General features: G+C 46.2%; 1 protein-coding gene across 1 annotated transcript; it reads right to left on the minus strand.

Annotated features, from left to right (window-relative positions):
- Window positions 1-2,959: 2,959 nt before the first annotated feature.
- On the minus strand, window positions 2,960-20,037 carry Manf (mesencephalic astrocyte-derived neurotrophic factor). The gene is made up of 5 exons (XM_050176358.3): window positions 19,937-20,037; window positions 19,319-19,442; window positions 17,773-17,897; window positions 11,571-11,712; window positions 2,960-3,597 (listed from the first exon to the last, which is right to left on the minus strand). Exons 2-5 carry the CDS (start codon window positions 19,428-19,430, stop codon window positions 3,431-3,433), a joined length of 546 nt encoding a protein of 181 aa, XP_050032315.2. The 5' UTR covers window positions 19,431-19,442; window positions 19,937-20,037; the 3' UTR covers window positions 2,960-3,430.
- Window positions 20,038-21,193: the final 1,156 nt, after the last annotated feature.

A 21,193-nucleotide genomic window follows, 5' to 3' on the forward strand; every position in this document is an offset into this window, starting at 1 on the left:
CTAGTTGCTCCATGCATAACTCTTGTCGATTCTCTTGAGATGCGAAGTTTTCACCCTGCCTTGTTTGTAAAGGGTATAAATCACGCTGTGTCTTATCGGAATGATACCAAGGAAGTGCTCCTTTAACAGCTTTATTCTTTTCGCCCGAGGGCATCTTAGATATTGTTTGCGTTCTTGGAAATGTGTTTGGAAAATAGGCAGTTCAGGGCGAGAATTGCTAATAGCTGCTGCATATGGTATTTTTGTTCCATTTCTCGCTGAAAAGTTTGCGTCCCGTTTGGGAAGTCATCACACCTCAATGCTGCCTGAGCAAACTTAACAAGCAGAGTGATTTGTTTCACAATGTAGTAGTCCCTTCTTACATGCGAGTTTTCTACTCAACTGAATTCTTTCTTATACTTACGCTGCACTTATATTGGCGCTGCTCTGCCTTGAAACATATCATGTGGCACCTCTCTCTAGTAATATAAAAAAGTACTGAAATGTCAGTCAGTATTTAGCTTTGTACGTTTCCAAGCAGCTCCCTTGGGGAATTTAAAATTGCACAAATTGCAGCGGGAACGATAGTTCATCGGCGTATGCAGCAGAATTGCATCGGTGGTACAGCACTAACACGCGCTCTTATTAACCCGTGTGTTTGGTGACTTCGTTGGCTAGTGTACGCGTTTCCATCAATAAATTGGCAATTGCTCTTCTTGAGGTGACTTCGACTGCACTTATTCGGCGATGTCACATGTATTCATCGGCAGAAAAATCACAACGGCATATGCAGAGATCGCACCGTGTGGATTTGTTTGATATAAGTCTGCACTAACGACGGGTGCTTATTATTCAGGTACAGAAGCATAATTGCAGCAAGGGTAGAATAAAAAAAACCATCAAGAGATCGCATCACTCAACAAAATTTATCGGCTAGTGAACATGAGCTCCACGTCATGTAAATGGGGTTCATGGCGTTTGTCTGCAGGACACACCTTGCACGTATATGAACCATGTTGTCCCGAACACTGGTAACATCGTGTTCATACCCGCTCGCACAGAGGTCAGCATCTTCCCTACAGCTGTCGTCACAGAGGAAGCAGTCTGGCACCCGAACAAAGGAGAAATCACAGCCGCGAACTTCAGCCATCCTTGCTGCAAAGGGTTGTCGTCTGCTACTGCTCCCGCGTGTACTGTTGGAAGCGTCGGCTAGGTGACTTTCAGTGGTGCTTCTATAGGCGGTGCACGAGGCGTATAGCAATTTCGTTCCGTTTCTATCTACGTGTTTATATGCATAAAGCTACATTTACCATTTCAAGCCTAGAGGGTTCCTTTAGCGGGCCCCTACATTGTAGAATGCTAAAAAAGTAGACACTAGAAAGAAAAACAAACGAAACTATAATTGTTGATCAACGTCGCTCAATGTTCCATCCATTTCAGTCTCTTATTACACGGGTTGTGTTCCACCGAGGTAGTGAGTACTGTAATCTGCAGACCATCTACCGAGACGGTTTTCGAAGCAGCGGCCTGCACTCGCATGACAGCCACGTCAAAAGCAACAGTGACGAACCACAACCATGCCTATGGCCACCATCAGCAATACTGAGCATTTTACATAGCGAAAGGTTCGATCGAGCCATTGTTGAAAGTATCCGCAGGGAGAAGGCCATCACGCACAGCAACAAACAATGCTTCCAGGCACAACTCGTCCAGACTAGAAGGGAGGAGGCGCATTTTCCTCAACTGTAGCAGATCGCCTGTCGCAACAGGGGCAGACCTTAGGCAGACCAGAGCATGGCGCGATGGCGAAGAGCAGATTTCCCTCCCTTTTTCCAAACATGACTCCATGGCGCCGTCTGGCAGCAGAAACTGAACTGCACACAATATGGCAGTTGCGATACCTTCACCTGCATATCGAACACACTCCAAGGCATAGAGGACGTCGCCGTTTAGGTACTGAGGACGTCTGCAACAGTGGACAAAGATGGTTTTTCTAGCAGGTGACGAGGATGCAGCTACTGGCATCAACGAAATTTAGTAGCTGAATTTATGCTAAATAATGGTGTGTCAAGTTAAAAGTCTTGTTTTTCTATACAGACATGGCTAAATTTATATTCAAATTACTATGTTTTTCATTTCTCAGCTAGTACGATATATAGGGGTCGACCTATGCTCGAGTAATTACAGTAAGCAGTGCAACCTTCTGCTTATACTATTAATCACCAGGCGAACACACTGCTTAGATTTAAAGACTGTTATACGGAAATTGTACAAATAAAGGCTAACTGAAATTTCACTTTTGCTCAGTTTGTTGTGTACATTGCACACCACTTAAGCAATTGTGACCAAGCTGTAGGGCTGGTAGTAGGAGTTTTATTGTTAGGCTTTAAACAGCCCCTAAGCAGACAACACACGCACCTGCTCGTTGTTGCTATGGCAATAGTCCAGCACACCACTTCAAAAAAGATTTTTCAGCACACCGCCTCATTTCGCAGATCATGCCAAGGAGCCGCACAGGTTCTTAACCTGTCTTTGGTCATGCATCAGTTCCAGCGAGCAGTAATGGCTGTGTATTTTGTTTTAACTCCCAGTATTAAAAATGGCTGTTTGTTTAAAAGCTGTTGACACTTCCTCTGTTATTTCAAAAGTCAAATTTAGCACAGAGGCTCCTCTAAACCTACATTAGCCTTGGCTAGGCTTTACACGTGGTCCACAATTTTGTAGCAGCTGGCACTGAACAGCCTTGCAGCTTCCCCAAGATTGCTTCAATAGTATATAAATTATTCATCCAGTGTATAGTACTCGTTTAAAACCATTTGAGCAAAAGTGAAGTGCCACCCCTGTTGGCCTTCAAGCAGCAGTCCAAGCAGAGAGGATTCTCGCACCCCAATGGATAGGTGTGTGCCAGAAGCTTAGGGCTCACTGATTTTCTACAGTATTGGGCATGCACTTTTACACACACGTCCACAAGCCAAGCCAAGAGAATTCACAAAGCACTTTAATTTTCCTTGCCTATGAGTCAAAATGTCCAGTTTTAGTCCAAATGTTGCTTGCCCAAAACATTGCCTTCACTCTGTGAGAGCGACATTCCAGGTTGTTTCAGGCAGTAAAATGGGCTTGCAGTGTTTGTGAAAAAAAATAAAAAGAAAGATGACTTCATTTCCTGTGCATACACACATGAGAAGAAAAAAAAAGTGACAGTCCTTTACTCAATGCCCTGTACATATAAGCAGTGTAAAAAGTTGATAAATTAGAATGCTACCCACCCTTTCCCCAAAAATGTAACCAAGCACTCCACTGCCCTGCCAACAACAACGAAAAAGGGGGAGGAGTTATGGAGGAGGACAAAGGGGTCGGTGACCAGCGAGAGTGAAGAGGACACGCCTTGCAGTGGTAGCCATTGTGGTGGTGGTGGTCTATCTGTACAGCAGCGCAAAACACCACGCAGAGGTCAGAGTTCTTCGCGCATGTGCACCTTCTTCAGCTCCTCTATCCTCCTGACAAAGTCGGTCTTTTCGACGCAACCTTCGCACCGCTCGTCCCAGTCGTTGAGGATCTTCTTGAGGTCCTTGACCTTCAGCTTCTTTAGGTCCACTGTCTTCAAATCGATAACCTTTGCTGTAGAGGGAAAAAACAAAAAAAATGTTTTGAATCGGTACACGAGTCTTTCCTATACATGTGCAACAGAAAATGAACACCAATAAACAAAACACTACACATTACAATTTCACTGCCGAGCAAAGTGCGCAAAGGGTACTGACATCATCTTTACGACTATGTTAATTTATGTTGCAGTTAATGTAAGTCGTCAACCTTTATACCCTAGAAAAAAATGGTGAGTGCCGTAAAGAAGTGATAACTTTTCTACCACCAGTTTCAGTTTTGTTTCCCAACAGGACACTGTGTTGTGACATGATGCAGTATGTGGTCATGTGGAAGCAGGACGATGCAAGGTTTTTTGACACTTGCTCCAGCTTGCTCAGTCGCCTCGTGTGCTGCTAATTGTTGAGAGGGCCGATGCAGCAACATAGCAGGCGGCTGGGCAAGCCACCGCAAGTGTCAAAACACTGCAATGACCTGTTTAAAAGAAGAAAAAAAAAGGAAGACTTGAAAATATTGTTGGTACACCTTCAAGGAGAACAAATGTCTGCGCAAGCCGGAAAGACAAGCCATGCAGACAGTGTGTTGACATGCCCCTTCTATAGAACTCGTAGCTACTGTCAGAAGAAATTTATTTTTATCGTAAATGTTTGCAGCGAATCCTGAGGTAACCCAGGCCATACTAATTAAAAGGTGACATAAAACAGCCATCAGATTATTCAGGCATGGTGGGGACTGCCCAAAGTACTGAATTTCACCTTTTGGTGTAGTCTCATTGCAGCATGTTACACAATGCCAGGAAAATTTGCAATAGGAAAATGTTTACTATTTCAGCACCTTGTGTGCACACACACACATATATATATATATATTGTCGCGAAGCACTTTGAACAGTAAGCGTTCGCGACTAGAACGTTGGAGCAGCGAGAGGTAGTGTAGCCGACCGAGCGCCGAAAACAAGGTTGTTCTCTCTCCTCGGCACAGCCCCACTGCTCCCTATTTTACAGTACAGTTATCTCCCCCGCGGAAAAGGAAGCCGTCCCGGTGACCTACGGGTAGGACAGCACAGGCGGATCATAGTAGGGCTTGAGACGCTGGGCATGCACAATTTCGCGTCCACGACGACGATGATCCAACGGTAGCTCGAGGGGTTCCACAATATAGTTGACTGGAGACGTTTGTTTGATCACGCGGTATGGGCCTTGGTACTTCGACGCGAGTTTCGGTGACTGTCCAGTGGTAGAGGCTGGAACCCAAAGCCACACTAGCGAGCCAGGAGCATAGGATACAGGAGCATTGGAACTTTCTCGATGGTGCTTCTGGCGTTGCTGGTCTTCTGACGTAAATATACGGGAAAGCTTGCGACACTCTTCTGCGTGTGCAGCAGCTTCAGATAGGGTAGTTGTTTCCGTGGAGTCAGGGCGGTACGGAAGGATAGTATCCATCGTGGAAAAAGGTTCGCGTCCGTACAGGAGAAAGAAGGGCGAAAATCCCGTGGTAGTCTGCGTGGCGGTATTGTAAGCGTAGGTCAGAAAAGGTAGAACACGGTCCCATTTGGTTTGGTCGGATGCAACGTACATGGCCAGCATGTCACCAAGAGTGCGATTAAAGCGCTCGGTCATGCCATTAGTCTGCGGATGATACGCAGTAGTGGTGCGATGAATGATGCGGCATTCTTTGAGGAGAGCCTCGATGACGTCGGAGAGGAAGACGCGGCCTCTGTCACTGAGTAATTCCCTGGGAGCTCCGTGGCGAAGGATGATGTGGCACAGGAGAAACCAGGCGACGTCACGTGCAGAAGCGCTAGACAAAGGGGAAGTTTCCGCATAGCGCGTAAGATGGTCGATGGCCACGATTACCCAGCGATTGCCATCTGATGTGGTTGGCAGAGGTCCATAAATGTCGATGCCAACTCGATCAAAAGCACGTGCTGGGCAAGGCAAAGGCTGCAATGGGGCGGTTGAACGACGAGGGGGATCTTTACGGCGTTGGCAAACCAAACAGGAGCGTACATAATGATGGATGAATCGATACATCCCCCGCCAGTAGTAACGAAGGCGTAGACGTGCGTATGTCTTCAGTACCCCTGCATGCGCGCACTGGGGATCGTCGTGGAACGCTGCGCAAATATCCGAACGCAGGTGTCGCGGGATGACAAGCAACCATTTGCGGCCGTCCGGGAGGTAGTTGCGACGGTACAGGAGCCCGTCGCGAATGGAGAAGTGATGTGCTTGGCGACGTAATGCGCGATTGTTAGTGGGTGTCGATGGGCTGGACAAAAAACGCAGCATGGACACAATCCATGGGTCTTTCTTCTGCTCCAGAAGAATGTCCGTGGCAGCCAGGGAAGACTCGGACAATGAGGCGTTCGGGAAGCTAGCCTCGTCTGTTAGTGGCGAACGAGACAAGGCATCCGCATCCGAATGTTTTCGGCCAGAACGATACAGTACGCGAATGTCATACTCTTGCAGTCGAAGGGCCCATCGAGCAAGACGACCGGACGGTTCTTTTAAGGATGACAGCCAGCACAGCGAATGGTGATCAGTTATGACATCAAAGGGGCGGCCATAAAGATACGGACGGAATTTGGTTATGGCCCAAATTATAGCCAGGCACTCCTTTACTGTGACAGAATAGTTCAATTCAGGTTTAGTGAGTGCACGACTGGCGAAGGCAACGACGTACTCATCGAAGCCAGCCTTTCTCTGAGCGAGAACGGCCCCAAGGCCAACGCCACTGGCATCCGTGTGTATTTCAGTTGGAGCACTGGGGTCGAAATGGCGCAGGATTGGTGGTGACGTCAAGAGACGACGCAGCTTTGTGAAGGCGGCGTCGCAATCCGGTGACCAGGTTGAAAGGTTGTGGCCACCATGAAGAAGCTGCGTTAAAGGTGCTATTATAGTGGCAAAATTGCGGATGAAACGGCGAAAGTATGACGCTAATCCAATGAAGCTGCGCAGTTCTTTCAAAGTCGTTGGTCGGGGAAACTGGGCAACAGCTTGTAGTTTCGCCGGATCAGGAAGTACACCTTCTTTCGACACGACATGGCCGAGGATGACCAGCTGCCGTGCAGCGAAGTGACACTTCTTCAAGTTAAGCTGGAGGCCAGCATCGGCGATGCACTTTAGGACGCGTTCAAGTCGAAGTAAGTGGGAAGGGAAGTCCGGTGAAAAGATAACGATGTCGTCCAGATAACACAGGCATATCTGCCATTTGAGGCCGCGCAAGATGTTGTCCATCATTCTTTCAAATGTGGCAGGCGCATTACACAGGCCAAATGGCATCACGGTGAATTCAAATAAACCGTCAGGTGTGATGAAGGCCGTTTTCGGACGGTCTGACTCAGCCACTGGCACTTGCCAGTACCCGGATCGTAAGTCTAAGGATGAGTAGAATTCAGCGCCTTGGAGGCAGTCTAGCGCGTCGTCAATACGGGGTAGCGGATAAACGTCTTTCCGTGTGATCTTGTTAAGTCGCCGGTAGTCCACGCAAAAGCGAATTGTGCCATCTTTCTTTTTTACCAGCACTACAGGAGAAGCCCAGGGACTGTGCGAAGGTTGTATGACACCGCGTTGGAGCATGTCTGTAACTTGCTCAGCGATCACGCTACGCTCCGTGGCGGATACACGATACGGCCTGTGGCGTAAAGGCGCATGGTTGCCGGTGTCGATGTGATGGACAACAGTGGAAGTACGGCCTAAGCGAGATTGTTGTAGGTCGAATGACGTGCGAAAGCGGTCTAGAAGATGGACGATCTGGGCGTGCTGCGCTGGAGTGAGGTTGGGATCAATACTCTGGTAAAATGTTGTCTCACATGGCGGCGTGGGAGGAGAAACTTGAAGGGCCAGAGCGTCAACCGGAGGAGAAGCCGGGTCGTCAGGCACATCGTAAAGGAAGCTTGATTCGATTTCGTCGGCATAACCAAGACACTCATTGTGGAGCAGCCTAGCAGGGCAAGGAAACAGGTTCGATACATAAAGTGCGCTCGAACCTTGTCGAATGGCGAGAAGGGCAAAAGGAAGCAAGAAAGGATGGCGGCGAGCAACAAGCTTAGACGGCATGAAAAGAACTGTGGAGTCGGAAAACCCAACGCAGGAAACGGGTACAAGTGCGGCAGAGTATGGAGGAATCTCGGTGTCGGCGGTGACGAACACACGACTGGAAGTGTCATCAGTATCTTCAAAAACGTTGGTGCCGAATGGGGACAGCGCGAGTTCAGCACGGGCACAATCTATAACGGCATGATTAGAGGACAGAAAGTCCCAGCCTAAAATCATGGCATGGGAGCAGCGAGGCAGAACAACGAACTCAATATGGTATAAAGCGCCGCTTATAACAACACGCACGGTACACTTCCCTAAGGGTTCAATCGGCGCAGCGCTTGCTGTACGTAATGAAATGGCAGAATATGGCGTCGCGACTTTTCTAAGGGTAAGACGAAGCTGGTCCGAAATCACTGATATTGCTGCTCCCGTGTCTACAAGCGCATGAACGGCAATGTCTTCTGCATAAACTTCAAGGACGTTCGCAGGAAATAAATGAGGTCTTGAGGAGTTCGCTGAGATCGCAGTTCTTGCCTCCGGAACTGCGGTCCTTAGTTTTCCTCTCGGATAGCTTCTGGACGACGGATAAGCGGCGACAGAGAACGCCGACGGGGAGACGGAGACCGACGGGTATTGGAGGGTCGGGAAAGAGGAGACGAGGCTTCGAAGGGCTGAGCGGCAGTAGCAGAACGGGACGGAGAGTCGAAACCGTTACTTTGTGCCCTCGGAGAATCCGAAGGATACCATCCACGCCGGCGGCAAAGCCGTGCTACATGCCCAGGTAGGCCACACGAATAACAGATAGGCCGATTGTCATGGGTGCGCCATGGATTGAGAACAGCGGGCGTAGACTGTTGGAAATATTGGCGAGGTGGGCGCACGGGCTGCTGTGGCCGCCAGTAGCTGCTTGGGGGGGCAGGAGAATATGTTGCAGCTGCTTGCGGAGGTGAGGGAAAGGCGCTGGCAAGTCTGGATTGATTACCTGCAGAAGGAGGCCTTGGATTAGCGACAACGGCGGCGTACGTAAGTGGCACAGGCGTAGGAGGCGGTTGATGAGCAAGTGGTACTGCGTTAGCGACTTGTTCTTGTATCAGGTGACGGAGATCTGGAGACAAGCGCGGCTCTGAGGCTGGAGCAACTGGCAGAAGAGAGAGTTGGCGCGCCACTTCTTCTCGTACAAATTGCTTGATTCTGTCGAAAATTTCTGAACTGCAAGGAGTAGAAGTGACACCATCACTCAGAGCAGAAAGCGCGGCGTCCGGAGCGAGAGCTCGGCGCGTAGAAAGCCGCTGTTTGCGCAGCTCCTCATAGCTCTGGCAAAGCGTTATGATGTCGTTGACCGTCTGAGGATTCCTTGCCAAGAGCATCTGGAAGGCGTCGTCTTCTATGCCTTTCAAGATGTTCTTGACCTTGTTATCTTCGGTCATATCTGGGTCTATACGCCGGCAGATGTCAACTACATCTTCAATGTAGCTCGTAAAAGTTTCGCCCTTTTGTTGGGCACGACAGCGAAGCTGTTGTTCAGCCCGAAGTTTGCGCACAGCAGGGCGACCGAATACTTCTTGAAGTGCCGTTCGGAATGCTGACCAGGTGGAAAAGTCAGCCTCATGGTTGCGGAACCAAAGATGGGCGACCCCGGAAAGGTAGAATGGGACGTAGCCGAGCTTGTCAGCTTCAGACCATTTGTTGTGGGCACTCACTCGGTTGTATGACGACAGCCAGTCCTCTACGTCATGATCGTCAGTTCCATTGAATATGGGAGGATCCCGTTGGCGTGGCGCACCAGGACAGACGACTGGAGGCGGTGCCATGGCTGGCGCGGTAGGGCTAGTCTCCTCAGGCATGGGAGATGTGACAGGGATCGTCCGGCTTCGGAGTTCCAGGTTGGCAATAAGTCCAGCACCTTCCACCAAATGTCGCGAAGCACTTTGAACAGTAAGCGTTCGCGACTAGAACGTTGGAGCAGCGAGAGGTAGTGTAGCCGACCGAGCACCGAAAACAAGGTTGTTCTCTTTCGTCGTCGTTGCCTCTCTCCTAGGCACAGCCCCACTGCTCCCTATTTTACAGTACAATATATATATATATATATATATATATATATATATATATATATATATAGAGAGAGAGAGAGAGAGAGAGAGTTTTTATGCAGACATTAAGTAATATTGAAAAATAGTTGTTTTGAAATAAAAGGACGGTTTGTTCGTACATGCCATCAGTGGTGGTGACCAGGGCGTGACAGGTGACATGTGGCCATTAGTTGCTGATTAACGAAAATTTGTTGTTAACTTTTAAAATTTTTGTTTTGCCAGGCTCATTGTAAATGGGAAAACGAAGTGAGCATCTCCGCACAAGCCACATTAACTTTTGGATTGGGAAAAGTTAATGCAGAACTGTGGAACGAAGAATTTTGGCTATCAGAGTGCAGGAAACCAAAACTGGGAGGCTGCAGCGAGCGCAATAATGCGCCCGTTCTGCTTGCATCACCCAGCAGCGGGCAGCCGACACTCTGCAACAGCGAGGAGTATAGAGCCACAGTGCACTGGCTACCCACTGCTGGGTGATGCAAGAACGGGCATGGCAGCACGTGCTTGGCCGTTGCCCATTCTTTACTCGTTCACTCTGTGTTTCCTACTCCTTCGCATTCCATTTGGTTGCTCTCCCATCGGCCAGCGCATCTCATTGAATAAGTGCGCTCACTGCCTTGCTTTGCTTGCCTGCAGAATCTTCCAGCAGCCGCACTGTAACTGGTACTTCGTCTTGCACAGCTACACTAGTCGGTATGCAATTATAGTTATAGAATGGTTACATTATTATTGATAAAAGTTATTACCGTATTTATTCGTATAATGAACGCACTTCTTTTCGTGAAAAATATGCGCTAAGTTCAGGGGTGCGTTCATTATGCGGGATAAAATTTTGAGCGATTCTTTCCGCGGACACCTCTAAAAAAGTCAGTTTCGCCCACAATCCGAACCATCGATTGCGATAGCAAATGTATAGACAGTTACACGAAGTAAGGATAGTAGTTTTATCGGCCGTACAAACTTGCAAACATTCGTTTTCACACAAACTGAGCGACGAGAACGCAGCGCGCACGAAGGTATGAGCCGCCCATCGACTCAGCCCCCGAAGCAGGTCACTTTGAAGATGGGGCGAGCCGTGGCCGCACAATGCGCAGTTGCTGCCCGAGTAAAACGACACAGTGCCAAGAATGACACAGTGCCAAGAATTTAGACACCCGCTGACACTGATGTGCTCAGTGTCAAGTTTAAGAAAATCTTCCAAAAATGATCATAATATTGTGGCTGAATTACCTTTTCCTGTTTGGTGGCTCAAATAAAACTTAGCTATAAACACTCTTCACAACACTGGAGAAGAAAATAACATGGCCCAAGTGTTACACTAAGTGGCTTGGCCTGACCCACTTCAGGCACCATGTGAACAACTGTGCGCACCAAGATTCAGCATCAAAAGCAAGAAACACTGATGAAAATATAATCTAAGATGCATCACACAGATACTGAAACACTTCTGATGTGACCTGTGCTGCAAGTTTGAATAATGTGTATTAGGGGCGGCAGTAAAAAAAAATTAGTTGGAAAGTGGTAGGCATTTGTTCTGGGTATCAAGATATCATGCAGCAGGTTCGCTTCATTGTCTTTCACAATGTTTTGCATCTAGCATATACTTAGAGTCACTGGATGGCTGCGTTTAAAAAAAAAAATTTGGCAATACTAAACTTCAGAATTGCTGGCTGTTGGGCTGCAGACAGACAGAAGGCGACCATCCTGTCCACATTGTTTCCTAGCGACCATATTCCGTTCAACGATGCAACATATACTAAATTTTCAACAGGCAGGATTAATTGATGCATAACGGGGATAAGTACACAGGGATGTGAAAGTGGTAAGCACAAGAGAAGCTGAACACGAGCTGGACACTCACGGTACTTGAGGTCGCAGATCTGGGCGTCCTTGGCCAGCAGCTTCTCGCACACCTTCAGAAGGGGCATGCCCCAGCTGAACGGCTTGGACATCTCGCCCACGATCCTTGTAGCTGACTCCTCCAGGCCACCAACGTAGTAGCACTGTTTACAAAAAAAAAAAAAAAAAAAAAAAATCAATGATTACGACACTCGCTAATGCGAAATTTCAGTGCAGCAATTTCAGGGCACAATTCACAGCAGCCGCCACAGAGAGACATCTGCTCATGCAGTGCTTTGTTTCCATATACGGTATCAATGAACACGCTCACCGAATGCCTTATCGATGGCGTCATCGGTGAACAGACTACAGCGAAATACTCTGGCGCCATCTCGTAGCGGTCGCCGCCGCAGAGCTTGTCTTGCATAGCACTAAGCTTTTCTTCTCAAGCTTTCGCCATACATTCCTCCTCGCGCTCTCTTCGCTATCACTGTATTTTATCTCCCACTGCGCTTCGCATTCACTCTCATTTTTCACTGAACCAACAGATTTTTATAATTTTCTTTAAAGCTTTCGTACGTCAACTAGTTTAACAACGCTGACGATGAACAGTGGAAATAACTCAAACTTCCAGCTTACCACTTCTTCACTAAAGACAACAGCCATACAATTAAGGTGACATAGTGCCACACATGCCTATTTACCTTTTCCATGCAGTAGAAACAAAAGTCTGCCTGATGCCACAGTTATGATCTTTAATGACTGACGCGCAGCCATACCTAAGCGACATCTCCATGGTATGCATTTATGACGTAGCCTCTTAAATTCTGTGATTTCGTGTGCCAAAACCATGACCTGGTTAAAAGGCATGCCATACGTTAAAAAGCACCAATTTGTGCTCTTTAACGTGCAACTAAGTCTATGTACCCAAGTGTTTTTGCCTTTCTCCCATATCGACATCTATAATGTGGAGGTAGGCAGTGCAATGCCATGGCTGCTGGGCCACTGCAACAGGGATGCAGCATTGTTGGTGTCAAAGTATGCCCAGCACATTTCTTGTGTATTCACTTTTCTATACTTCAATGTTACTCAACACGATTCTACTATTTTGTTTTGCTCGTGTTGGTCTTCTACTTTGTACTGCCTGTACTATGCCCCCCCTACCCCCCATCAACAATGCTATTGGCACATATGTAGTAATCTTAAGAAATAAACACTTCTGATGATTCTGTTACACTTCAATGACATCAATGTTACTATTTGGTTTAAAAAAAGTACATATATAGCCGTCACTGTACCCCAATTGGTAGTGCAATGCATGCATAACGTCGAGATTGTGTGTTTGGCTCCCACCGGCAGCTAGTTATTTTTTCATCTAATTTTGGTTCCCTTATTTTCACTATTTTTTACATTTCAATTACAACCACAGCTAATGTCCCTGATGTTTTCCTCGACCTCACTGTCTGTTGACTTTGTATGGTCATTACACACACACACACATGATAGAAAGAAAAAGAGCAGGCTCGGAACCGTCACCAAAATGGCCACAATATTTGCCTACGCTTCAGAAAAGGTGGATGCACCCATAGAAATGGAAGATAGGAAGAAGGGAAACTAAAGCAAAAAATTATTCAGATCCCACGCACTGCAGGAATAGACGTTATACGAAGGATTTTGCAAGGAAATGGCTGTCCAGCAGCATTTGGGGTTCTTTGAAGGGTTACCAGACAGACCGACATGTTTGTGCAAGGCAAGCAGTTGTGTTTGCAACGAGCATGTGTGCATAGATGAAAACAAGACAACGATGTCGAAAGTACGACGACAACAATGTTACAAACATGCTCCGGTTTGTGATGCAAGGCAAAGATAAGAGTAGCACAAGCCTGTGGCTGAATGGAAACTAAGTGCACGCACATGCACTCTACCTCGTGCTTTAAGACATGGCACATGCAGAAACCGCCTAACATCTAGTTGCTGTTGGCAAAGAGAAACGTGCGTGCAATCGTGGCCTAGTGGTTAGAGCAGTGAGCTGCTGCGCTCAGTGTCAGAAGCTTGATCCCTCCATTACACACTTGAATTTTCCCTTTATAAAACGAGGCAATACAGGAATCTACCTACCTAATTCAAAGTGCCTGATATGAATCAAAGAATGCTTCAAGCAAAAAAAAAAAAAAAAAAGAAGCAAGATGACAGATCACAAAGGCTAAAGTAAAAAAAAAACTATACAGAACCACAGAGGTGAAGGTTAACAATACAAATTCTCTTCACAGCTTCATTTCTTCAAGGGACACTAAAGGCTAATACTAAGTTGACGTGGACTGCTTAACTACCATTCCAGAAACCTCGCAACACTTGATTCGTACCAAGAAAAGACTCAGTTTACGAGAAAATTGCAGCTGAAGGGTTCGAATACCTATTTCGAAATTCAAATCTCCCGCCACCCTTTACTGCAGCGTCCGACAGAGGGCGGTACTGAGCCAAGACAGATAAGTCAAGAGCGGCGGAGTCGCCGCTCTTGTGGCGTAGACCATTCCCGCGTCCCACAACATCACATGGAAGTTGAATCCTCTGCTACTTACAGTTCGTGCGAGTTTCGTGAGCCAGCAAAACCAGCGCAGCACTATGCGATAACTACTGAAACGCGAAAGCACGAGCGGCGCGGAGTCAAGAGAAAACAACTGTTCGACTGCCCGCATCGTTGTCAAGGGTAATTTCTTTTGCCTAAAAATGAAATAGAACAGAAAAGCAGCATTTTATTTCATCTTATAATACAATGATGTTTTGTGCAACGAGTGGTTGGGTACTTGTGACAGAATTTAACTGAGGAGTGCTTTCGTCATCAGGCAAGTGCTTGAATTTCCCAGCAGAGTCTCTAATCACGTCCGGCATTTACCTAAATTTCTCAATAATTAAGGCTCTGTTCGCAATAATATTGACGCCTTAGAAATTCTCGAACACTAATCTATCACTTTAGCTTGACACATTAGCCTTTAGTGTCCCTTTAAGCTGGCGTCACTTGTTCATTCATAACAAGACTTACTATGGCAACATAATGTACAAGAAGGATAAAGTTGGCTATCCACCCACATATTGCTCAATGCTGCCACAGTCGCCTCCCGACACTATCGCAACACTTAGGCTACCACCAAGATTTCCAGGATAACTTGTTCTTTTTCGGTGGTCACCTATGAAACATATCAATTGGGTTCTACTTTATAATGTGTTCCACATATGATGTGTGTGGTGACACGATATGGCAAGTTGTTTCACATCTGTACTCAATGTCAAGACTAGTTCAACGTATGAACTTTAGGAAACTGGTACTAGAACTCTTATTGCAAGAATTTGCAGCCTAAATACTGCAAAGTATTGTAGCTCAGTGGCAACTGATAAAGCTCCAAACCTCTGTGTATTTACTCAGTATGGACATATGGTGTGCCTGACTGATGGCCTTTCATGTCCCAACACTACACAATGTGATAAAAACCTGATAATTCCCAATTTCTGCACCCGAAGAAAATTTATTAAAATATGTCGAAGTCTAATTTTTGTTTAACATGCAAATGAATACACCCATATATAAAAAAAAAATTTCGGCAGACACGCTTAAGGCTGCTTGCGTGTGGGAATGCGAAGGCATTGCACAGTTTGTAGACCTTGGAATGTCATGAACGCGCTCATGTTATATACTCATGGCATGGCGCCACCGCCTCCCATTTGGCTGCGCCATCATGTGGCGAATGACGCACGTACTAGGCACATATTTAGTCAGCCAGAACCGTGCAGCCACCGCGGCATCAGGGAAGCGTGCTTATCTGGCAACCTGGAGACCTGGGTTCGATTTCCACCTAGACCGAAATGTACTGAATTTTCTTTTCAAAGTCATTAATTTACTTTGGCTAAAGGAACCTCCCTGAAACATCCGACATCAATCCGAATATTTTCCGACATGTTTTTACTATTTGCGGTTGGCCATTTTTGGTACCACCTTTCGGCAACACCAACAGATTTTCGCGCAAGGGGGCATATAATGCTTTCGCATTAGTAATATGAATTGAATATCTACCAGTGTTGAGCGAACAACTTGTTGCTGATTTACTATCTGCATTTGCACATATACTAACACTTTGCATTGCATCGAACTTCCTGCACTTAGACGTGTAAATGGTAGTAATGGTTCCCAGTACTGCACTAGGAAGCCAATTAACATAGAGCTCATGTTGGTCTGCATTGCGAGGGTATTTAAAAAACCATGTTACGTTCAAAGAAAGTTTGCTGATTCATCTGGTTGGTATTCCATTAATCTTGTTGCAAGAGTGAACAGTGCCAACCTGTAGAACAGGATGACAACACACAAGGATGAAATGCCCGGCATGTGTGACTACATCGACTTGTATGTGAAACTGCAACATTTTTTATTGATGCTGTGCATGAACAAAACACTGGCTGTGTGCAAGGATTATTCTGTAATATCAGGCAAACATGGTACCAATGCCCAGAATGCAAAGCTCTTGGTTAACCGAGCTAAACCTGCTGGCCTAATCACAAACGCAAATGTAAAATGCCATTGACATGCACCTAAGATAAGTTATCCAGCTATAACACCACTGAAGTCCAGTCCCCAGGAGGCTGGCAGCAAGTCTCTACATTCAAGAAAATCATAGGCAAGTTGGGTTTAATGATGCATCTCAAGTATTGGAGGAGCTGACTGCAAAACTTTACGTAAACAGCAGTAGCCAACCATGATGTGGCATGTATGCATCAAGCGCACGTAGCTAGAACAGCTGGCAAAGTGAATGGCGACAGTGTGCCGGATGACATTCTCAATAAGTTAATCTCCTTACCTTTTCAGCACCGCTGCATTTTGAACATGATATAGAAAACTGATGGCAGTGAATTATGCACGAAAATGTGGAAGGGAATCAAATGATGCTGGTGCTTTCTAGCATGAGGACTGAGCAGTCTGCTAAAGAGTGAGCATCTCATAACCAGGCAAAGAAGTTGAAAGTATCCATAAGGCGAGAAAAGCATGCTCAGTGTGTCGTCCCTGGTGTTTGCCTCTACAGTCAGCCTTCAATGATTTCTTTATTATTAGTACGCTTCTATGTTATTTGCCCAGAATGAAGTTTCAAGGCAGACAGATTTGACAAAACAGGGCACATTCCGATGACGATGTAATTGAGGATTCGACAAAACACTTTTTGATCAGAAAAAAGCATTGCTTGTAAAACAGGTCACTGAAAAATGCATACTGATGTTTTGGGGGTCTGTGCAGGTTGTGAACCTCATTGCACATTTTTTTACGTTGTTAAGTGACATGCTTTACTAACAATTTTCAGGTTATAGCGTTACAGTTTATTTTTTTTTTAAGTTTGTATAACGTCCTAAACTAAACTGTTCCATACCTGCTTACGATACCCAACATTCTGTACAATGGTGCCAACCTTTTTGTCACACTACATATCTTCAACAGTTTCCATCCTATGATTTACCTAGGTACCTTAAATTCTTAATGCAAATAACATTTTTGTTGAACAAATCCCAAAGGGCATGCTGATTAACCACACTTACATGTTTGAAAATGTTTAATTATTTCTCTGGCCTGTTCTAGCTGATCAGTGCTGTAAATGTCATTTCCTTATTTATCTGTACAAATGCTCATATTATTGGCCTACTGATACTAGTATGTTTTAGTAGAAGTGTCTATGTCACATAAGTGCGTTATATCGTATTTACTTTGTGTTTTTGACCAATGAAAGCAAGTCGGTTTCAGTGAATTCTAAATCATAGTCAAACTATCATTGGTGTTGGTGTTCTCCATTTTGTGCGTACAATGCATCTGTCTGACTGACGTGTGACCTATGGGCACAGGGCGTTCCTCAACCTACAGAAAGCAGCTTCTTGCTCCATGTCCGCTCTCTATCATGTTCAAACTGTACCAAAAAGAAATAAACTTGTATTGTATTAGGCAGAAGGAAACGCCTCAAAATGTATTTCAGTAATTGTTTCTATTAGGAATAAGTTATTTGTTAATATGAATGTAAATGTATGATGCTCAATACTGTAAAACATGCAAGACCATCAAGCATTCCTTGCTTTTACTCTCACACCTTCCACCAAACCATGTATTAATGGGAAATACATAGTATTATTACTAATACAATATGTAACAGCAGCTGACTACCACAAACTCATTCAGACTAGAGAATAAAGTCATGGCTTACAAAGCGCTGCTCTGGTCCTTTGACATCTTTGCAGAGTTCCATAAAGCCCGCTGTGATGGAGTCTTCATTGGTCCTCTCCTCGACTTCCAGCCTCGTGTGAAGCTTCTTGAGAACACCCACACACACTGCACGAAGAAAATAATGCAATCAGCAGGTTCCACAGAACACATCTAGAATACTGTCATCACATCAATCAGATATAAATCGAGCACAAACATTAGCTGCTGGTGGAACATCACCCAATCGTTTGTTGCATTGTCGTGATCACAAGTGCATTCCAAAATTTGCAGGCAGCATACTTTTGTTCAGACATAACAAATAAGCAGGTGTTACAGTTAGGCCTTGGCATATTATTAAATGTGGCAGCATGTGCGTAAGTGAGCCTTCGATTACCTTGCACAAGGAGCAACTGTAATGCCAAAACAGTTGAGTGCTCGACTGAGTCCATGATCGACAGGTAGGCACTGTCTTTTCTCGAGCATGTAGGTTTGAGTCTTTCTTCTTTCTCGCCACTACAGTACATTTCAGTTGATAGTCTGCATTTGTGTTGTGTTCATTCCTTCTTTATTCCATGTTTGCATTCATGCCTTTCAGTAACATGACCCCAAATGCCTCAACGAAGGGGCATGATCAGCCTAAGGACTGTTCATTTTCTGCCTGCTTCTAATGTTTCCTCTAACACAGTACCATATCTCTGGTATGCTTCAGATCGGTCAAGACATAACTGACAGGCCACTGACCAAAACGCACCAAAATGGCACGTAACATTGCAGCCAACACGAGTCAAGAGAATTGCACAAGGAATGGCCCAGTGTCTGCTGCTCCTGCTTCCTGCACTGTGAATGATTTCACCCAAGGTTGATCAAGCTCATTTAAACACAGCAGATAACATCTCGAACTCTGTGATGGGGTTTACCAAGGTATTTTAACTTGTTCCGCGGAGTGGAAAAGCTTCCAGGCCTTAAGATTAGCACTAATATCTGACAAATCTTGACAGTTCCAAAGTTCCTCATCTTGCTTTTCTTTATCTTTTTTAATTCCGCATTTCATGTCCTCCAGTGGTATACAGGTGCACAACGAGGCGCATTCCAATAACTCGCGCCAAACAAAGTGCACGAGATTGTGAACTTTCCGATGGCACATCCATGCGCAAGGACTCACTGTAACCACTTCTACGCCATAAAAGACGTTCCTCGTAATTGCGTAAGCTAATGAATTCTCTTGAGATGGAACACACTGGAAACAAGTGCGATTTCGCGCTTCCAAAGCCAGGTCTAATAGCGACTAGAAAAATTAAGATTTCTAGACTAGAAACGAGGTTATCACGAAACCGCACCTACCCTAGTCAGTTGGCAATTACGTGGCCACTAATCCCATACCCGGTGCACCAGCACCGGAGAAACTGTCTACACGCTTTGTGCTCATCGTGCGCTGTTTCGCACCTATAGGACGAGAACACACACACTGTTTTCTAAGAGGCGAAGCAATTGTGAAAGGTTATCTGCACCAATCGCACAAGCGACGGTACCGAACGTTCACGACTTACCTTCGCATTCGCCTTCTTTCAACGTCTTCCCCGAGACAAGAAGTAACGAGGCTTGCAGACACACCACAAGGATCAGCAGGAGCACTGGCACTTCACTACTGGATCGCATCATCTTGGCTGCCTCCTGCGCCCACGCCGACACGACCCTCTTGACGCCGGCAGAGTGACGACGACGACACTTGATTCGACTCGACGAGTAGCGCAAGCGCGAGTATTTACCAAGCAAACTATAAGCGACGTGTCTCACACGCGCTGGTCAAAAGAGCGGGGGCCGAAACAAACCTACCCAAGAGAACTTTGAATGAAAATCCGACACGTCTTGCCAAATTTCGAAGGCGCCACCTACTGTAGGCCGGAATCGGCGGTATGGACATCTGGCTTCACGCGATTGGTTCGCTGTTATGACGTAATCAAAACGTGCACGAACGCGTGTACGTAGACATGTACTACAGGCTCCTGAATATTTCGCTGCGCGTGTTCGAAAACAGATCTAGCGCTTACCGCTGCACTATTCGTGCTAAAATTATGCAGAAATATTGAATTTTGGAGTCTATATCGTTTAGTACAACACTTAGCAGAGTTAATTACCTGGTTTTTAAGATAAAAGTACACGATTACCTTCACCTATGGCGATGCGAGCTTCTGCCGCGACGCCTTGAACACAAACTTGTTTCCCTGCCTGCCGGCAGCTGCAGAAAGCAGCGTTTCAGGGAGGGCAGTCGCGTGCTCCAGGAGCGGGGAGCAAACTATAGTGCCTAGAATATACTGGCTAGTGTGCCGTGCACCCGCTCTTTTCAATGGAGGAGCGTGGCGCCGCCTGCAATGAATGCCCACGGTGGCCGACAGAGGTCGCTGCCACACGGGTGGGTGCAGACTGCGCGTGTCGTCTGCTTCGCATATCAGTTTCGCAGCTGTTCCGTCGGTTTCTATGTTGGCGTTTTCAGTGTTATTACAGCGTTGCGTGTTTGTTCTTGGTGTTGTCAAAGAGTGAGTGCGTTGCTGCTGTGTTCGTGTGCCTGTAATTACGAGAACTATTCGGCGGCGATGAAAAAATGCCGAAGAGACAGTGCAAGGAGAGGACCTGCTTTGTGCCGTTGTGTCGAAGCGGTTACCACTCGAACAAATGGCGTGTATCCTTGTTCACTCCACCACTAATACGAAGCGGCAGCAGAATGGGCAAGAATGGTCAGGAGAGCGGACAGAAGGCCGGCACCAACTGCTGTGGTTTGTAAAAAACATTTCGAAAACAGCTTAGTCGAGCGCGCGTTCTCTATCACCGTGAACGGCGTTGTCCACGAGATTCCCCGCGATAAACCACGCCTGAAACCCTACGCTATACCCACGATGTTTCCTGAGTGTCCTAAGCATGCACCTTACTTTTCGTGAGTACCAGGGGGAAAAAACAAGAAAAAAAGGAGCAGTAGTGCTTTGGTCTACTATACTGTTATGTTGCAAAAAAGATCACTGCCCAAAATTTTTGACCACAGTGTGCAGGCTTCCTTTGCGTAAGTAAAGCTGAAGCTAGTGCCGACGCTGCTTCGCTATCGCACTACGCATTTTGACAATGGAGGCCTTGTCTATCTTAGTCAGACCTTGTCAACCGCTGTGAAGGCCGTGGAAGATGCTTTTACTGTGTTCTTTAGCAAAAACAAGTTACATGTAGCGAGTCTAGCTGATTTTTCAGGTCAGCTGCAGACACTGGCCTTTCCCCAACTAGGGTGCCCAGAGCATGAAAAACCAGCTTTGACAAGAAGTTTTACGTTTTCTTGAGGTTTCGGTTTTTTTGTAAAAGGCATCAACAAAGAGAGGGAAGCGCAAAGGCAACGGCAGAAGCTCTTTAAACTGCGTCACTGCCACTAGATCTATCTTCTTCAG

The sequence above is a fragment of the Dermacentor andersoni genome, chromosome 9, assembly GCF_023375885.2.
Source record: "Dermacentor andersoni chromosome 9, qqDerAnde1_hic_scaffold, whole genome shotgun sequence".
Classification (NCBI taxonomy): Eukaryota; Metazoa; Arthropoda; class Arachnida; order Ixodida; family Ixodidae; genus Dermacentor; species Dermacentor andersoni.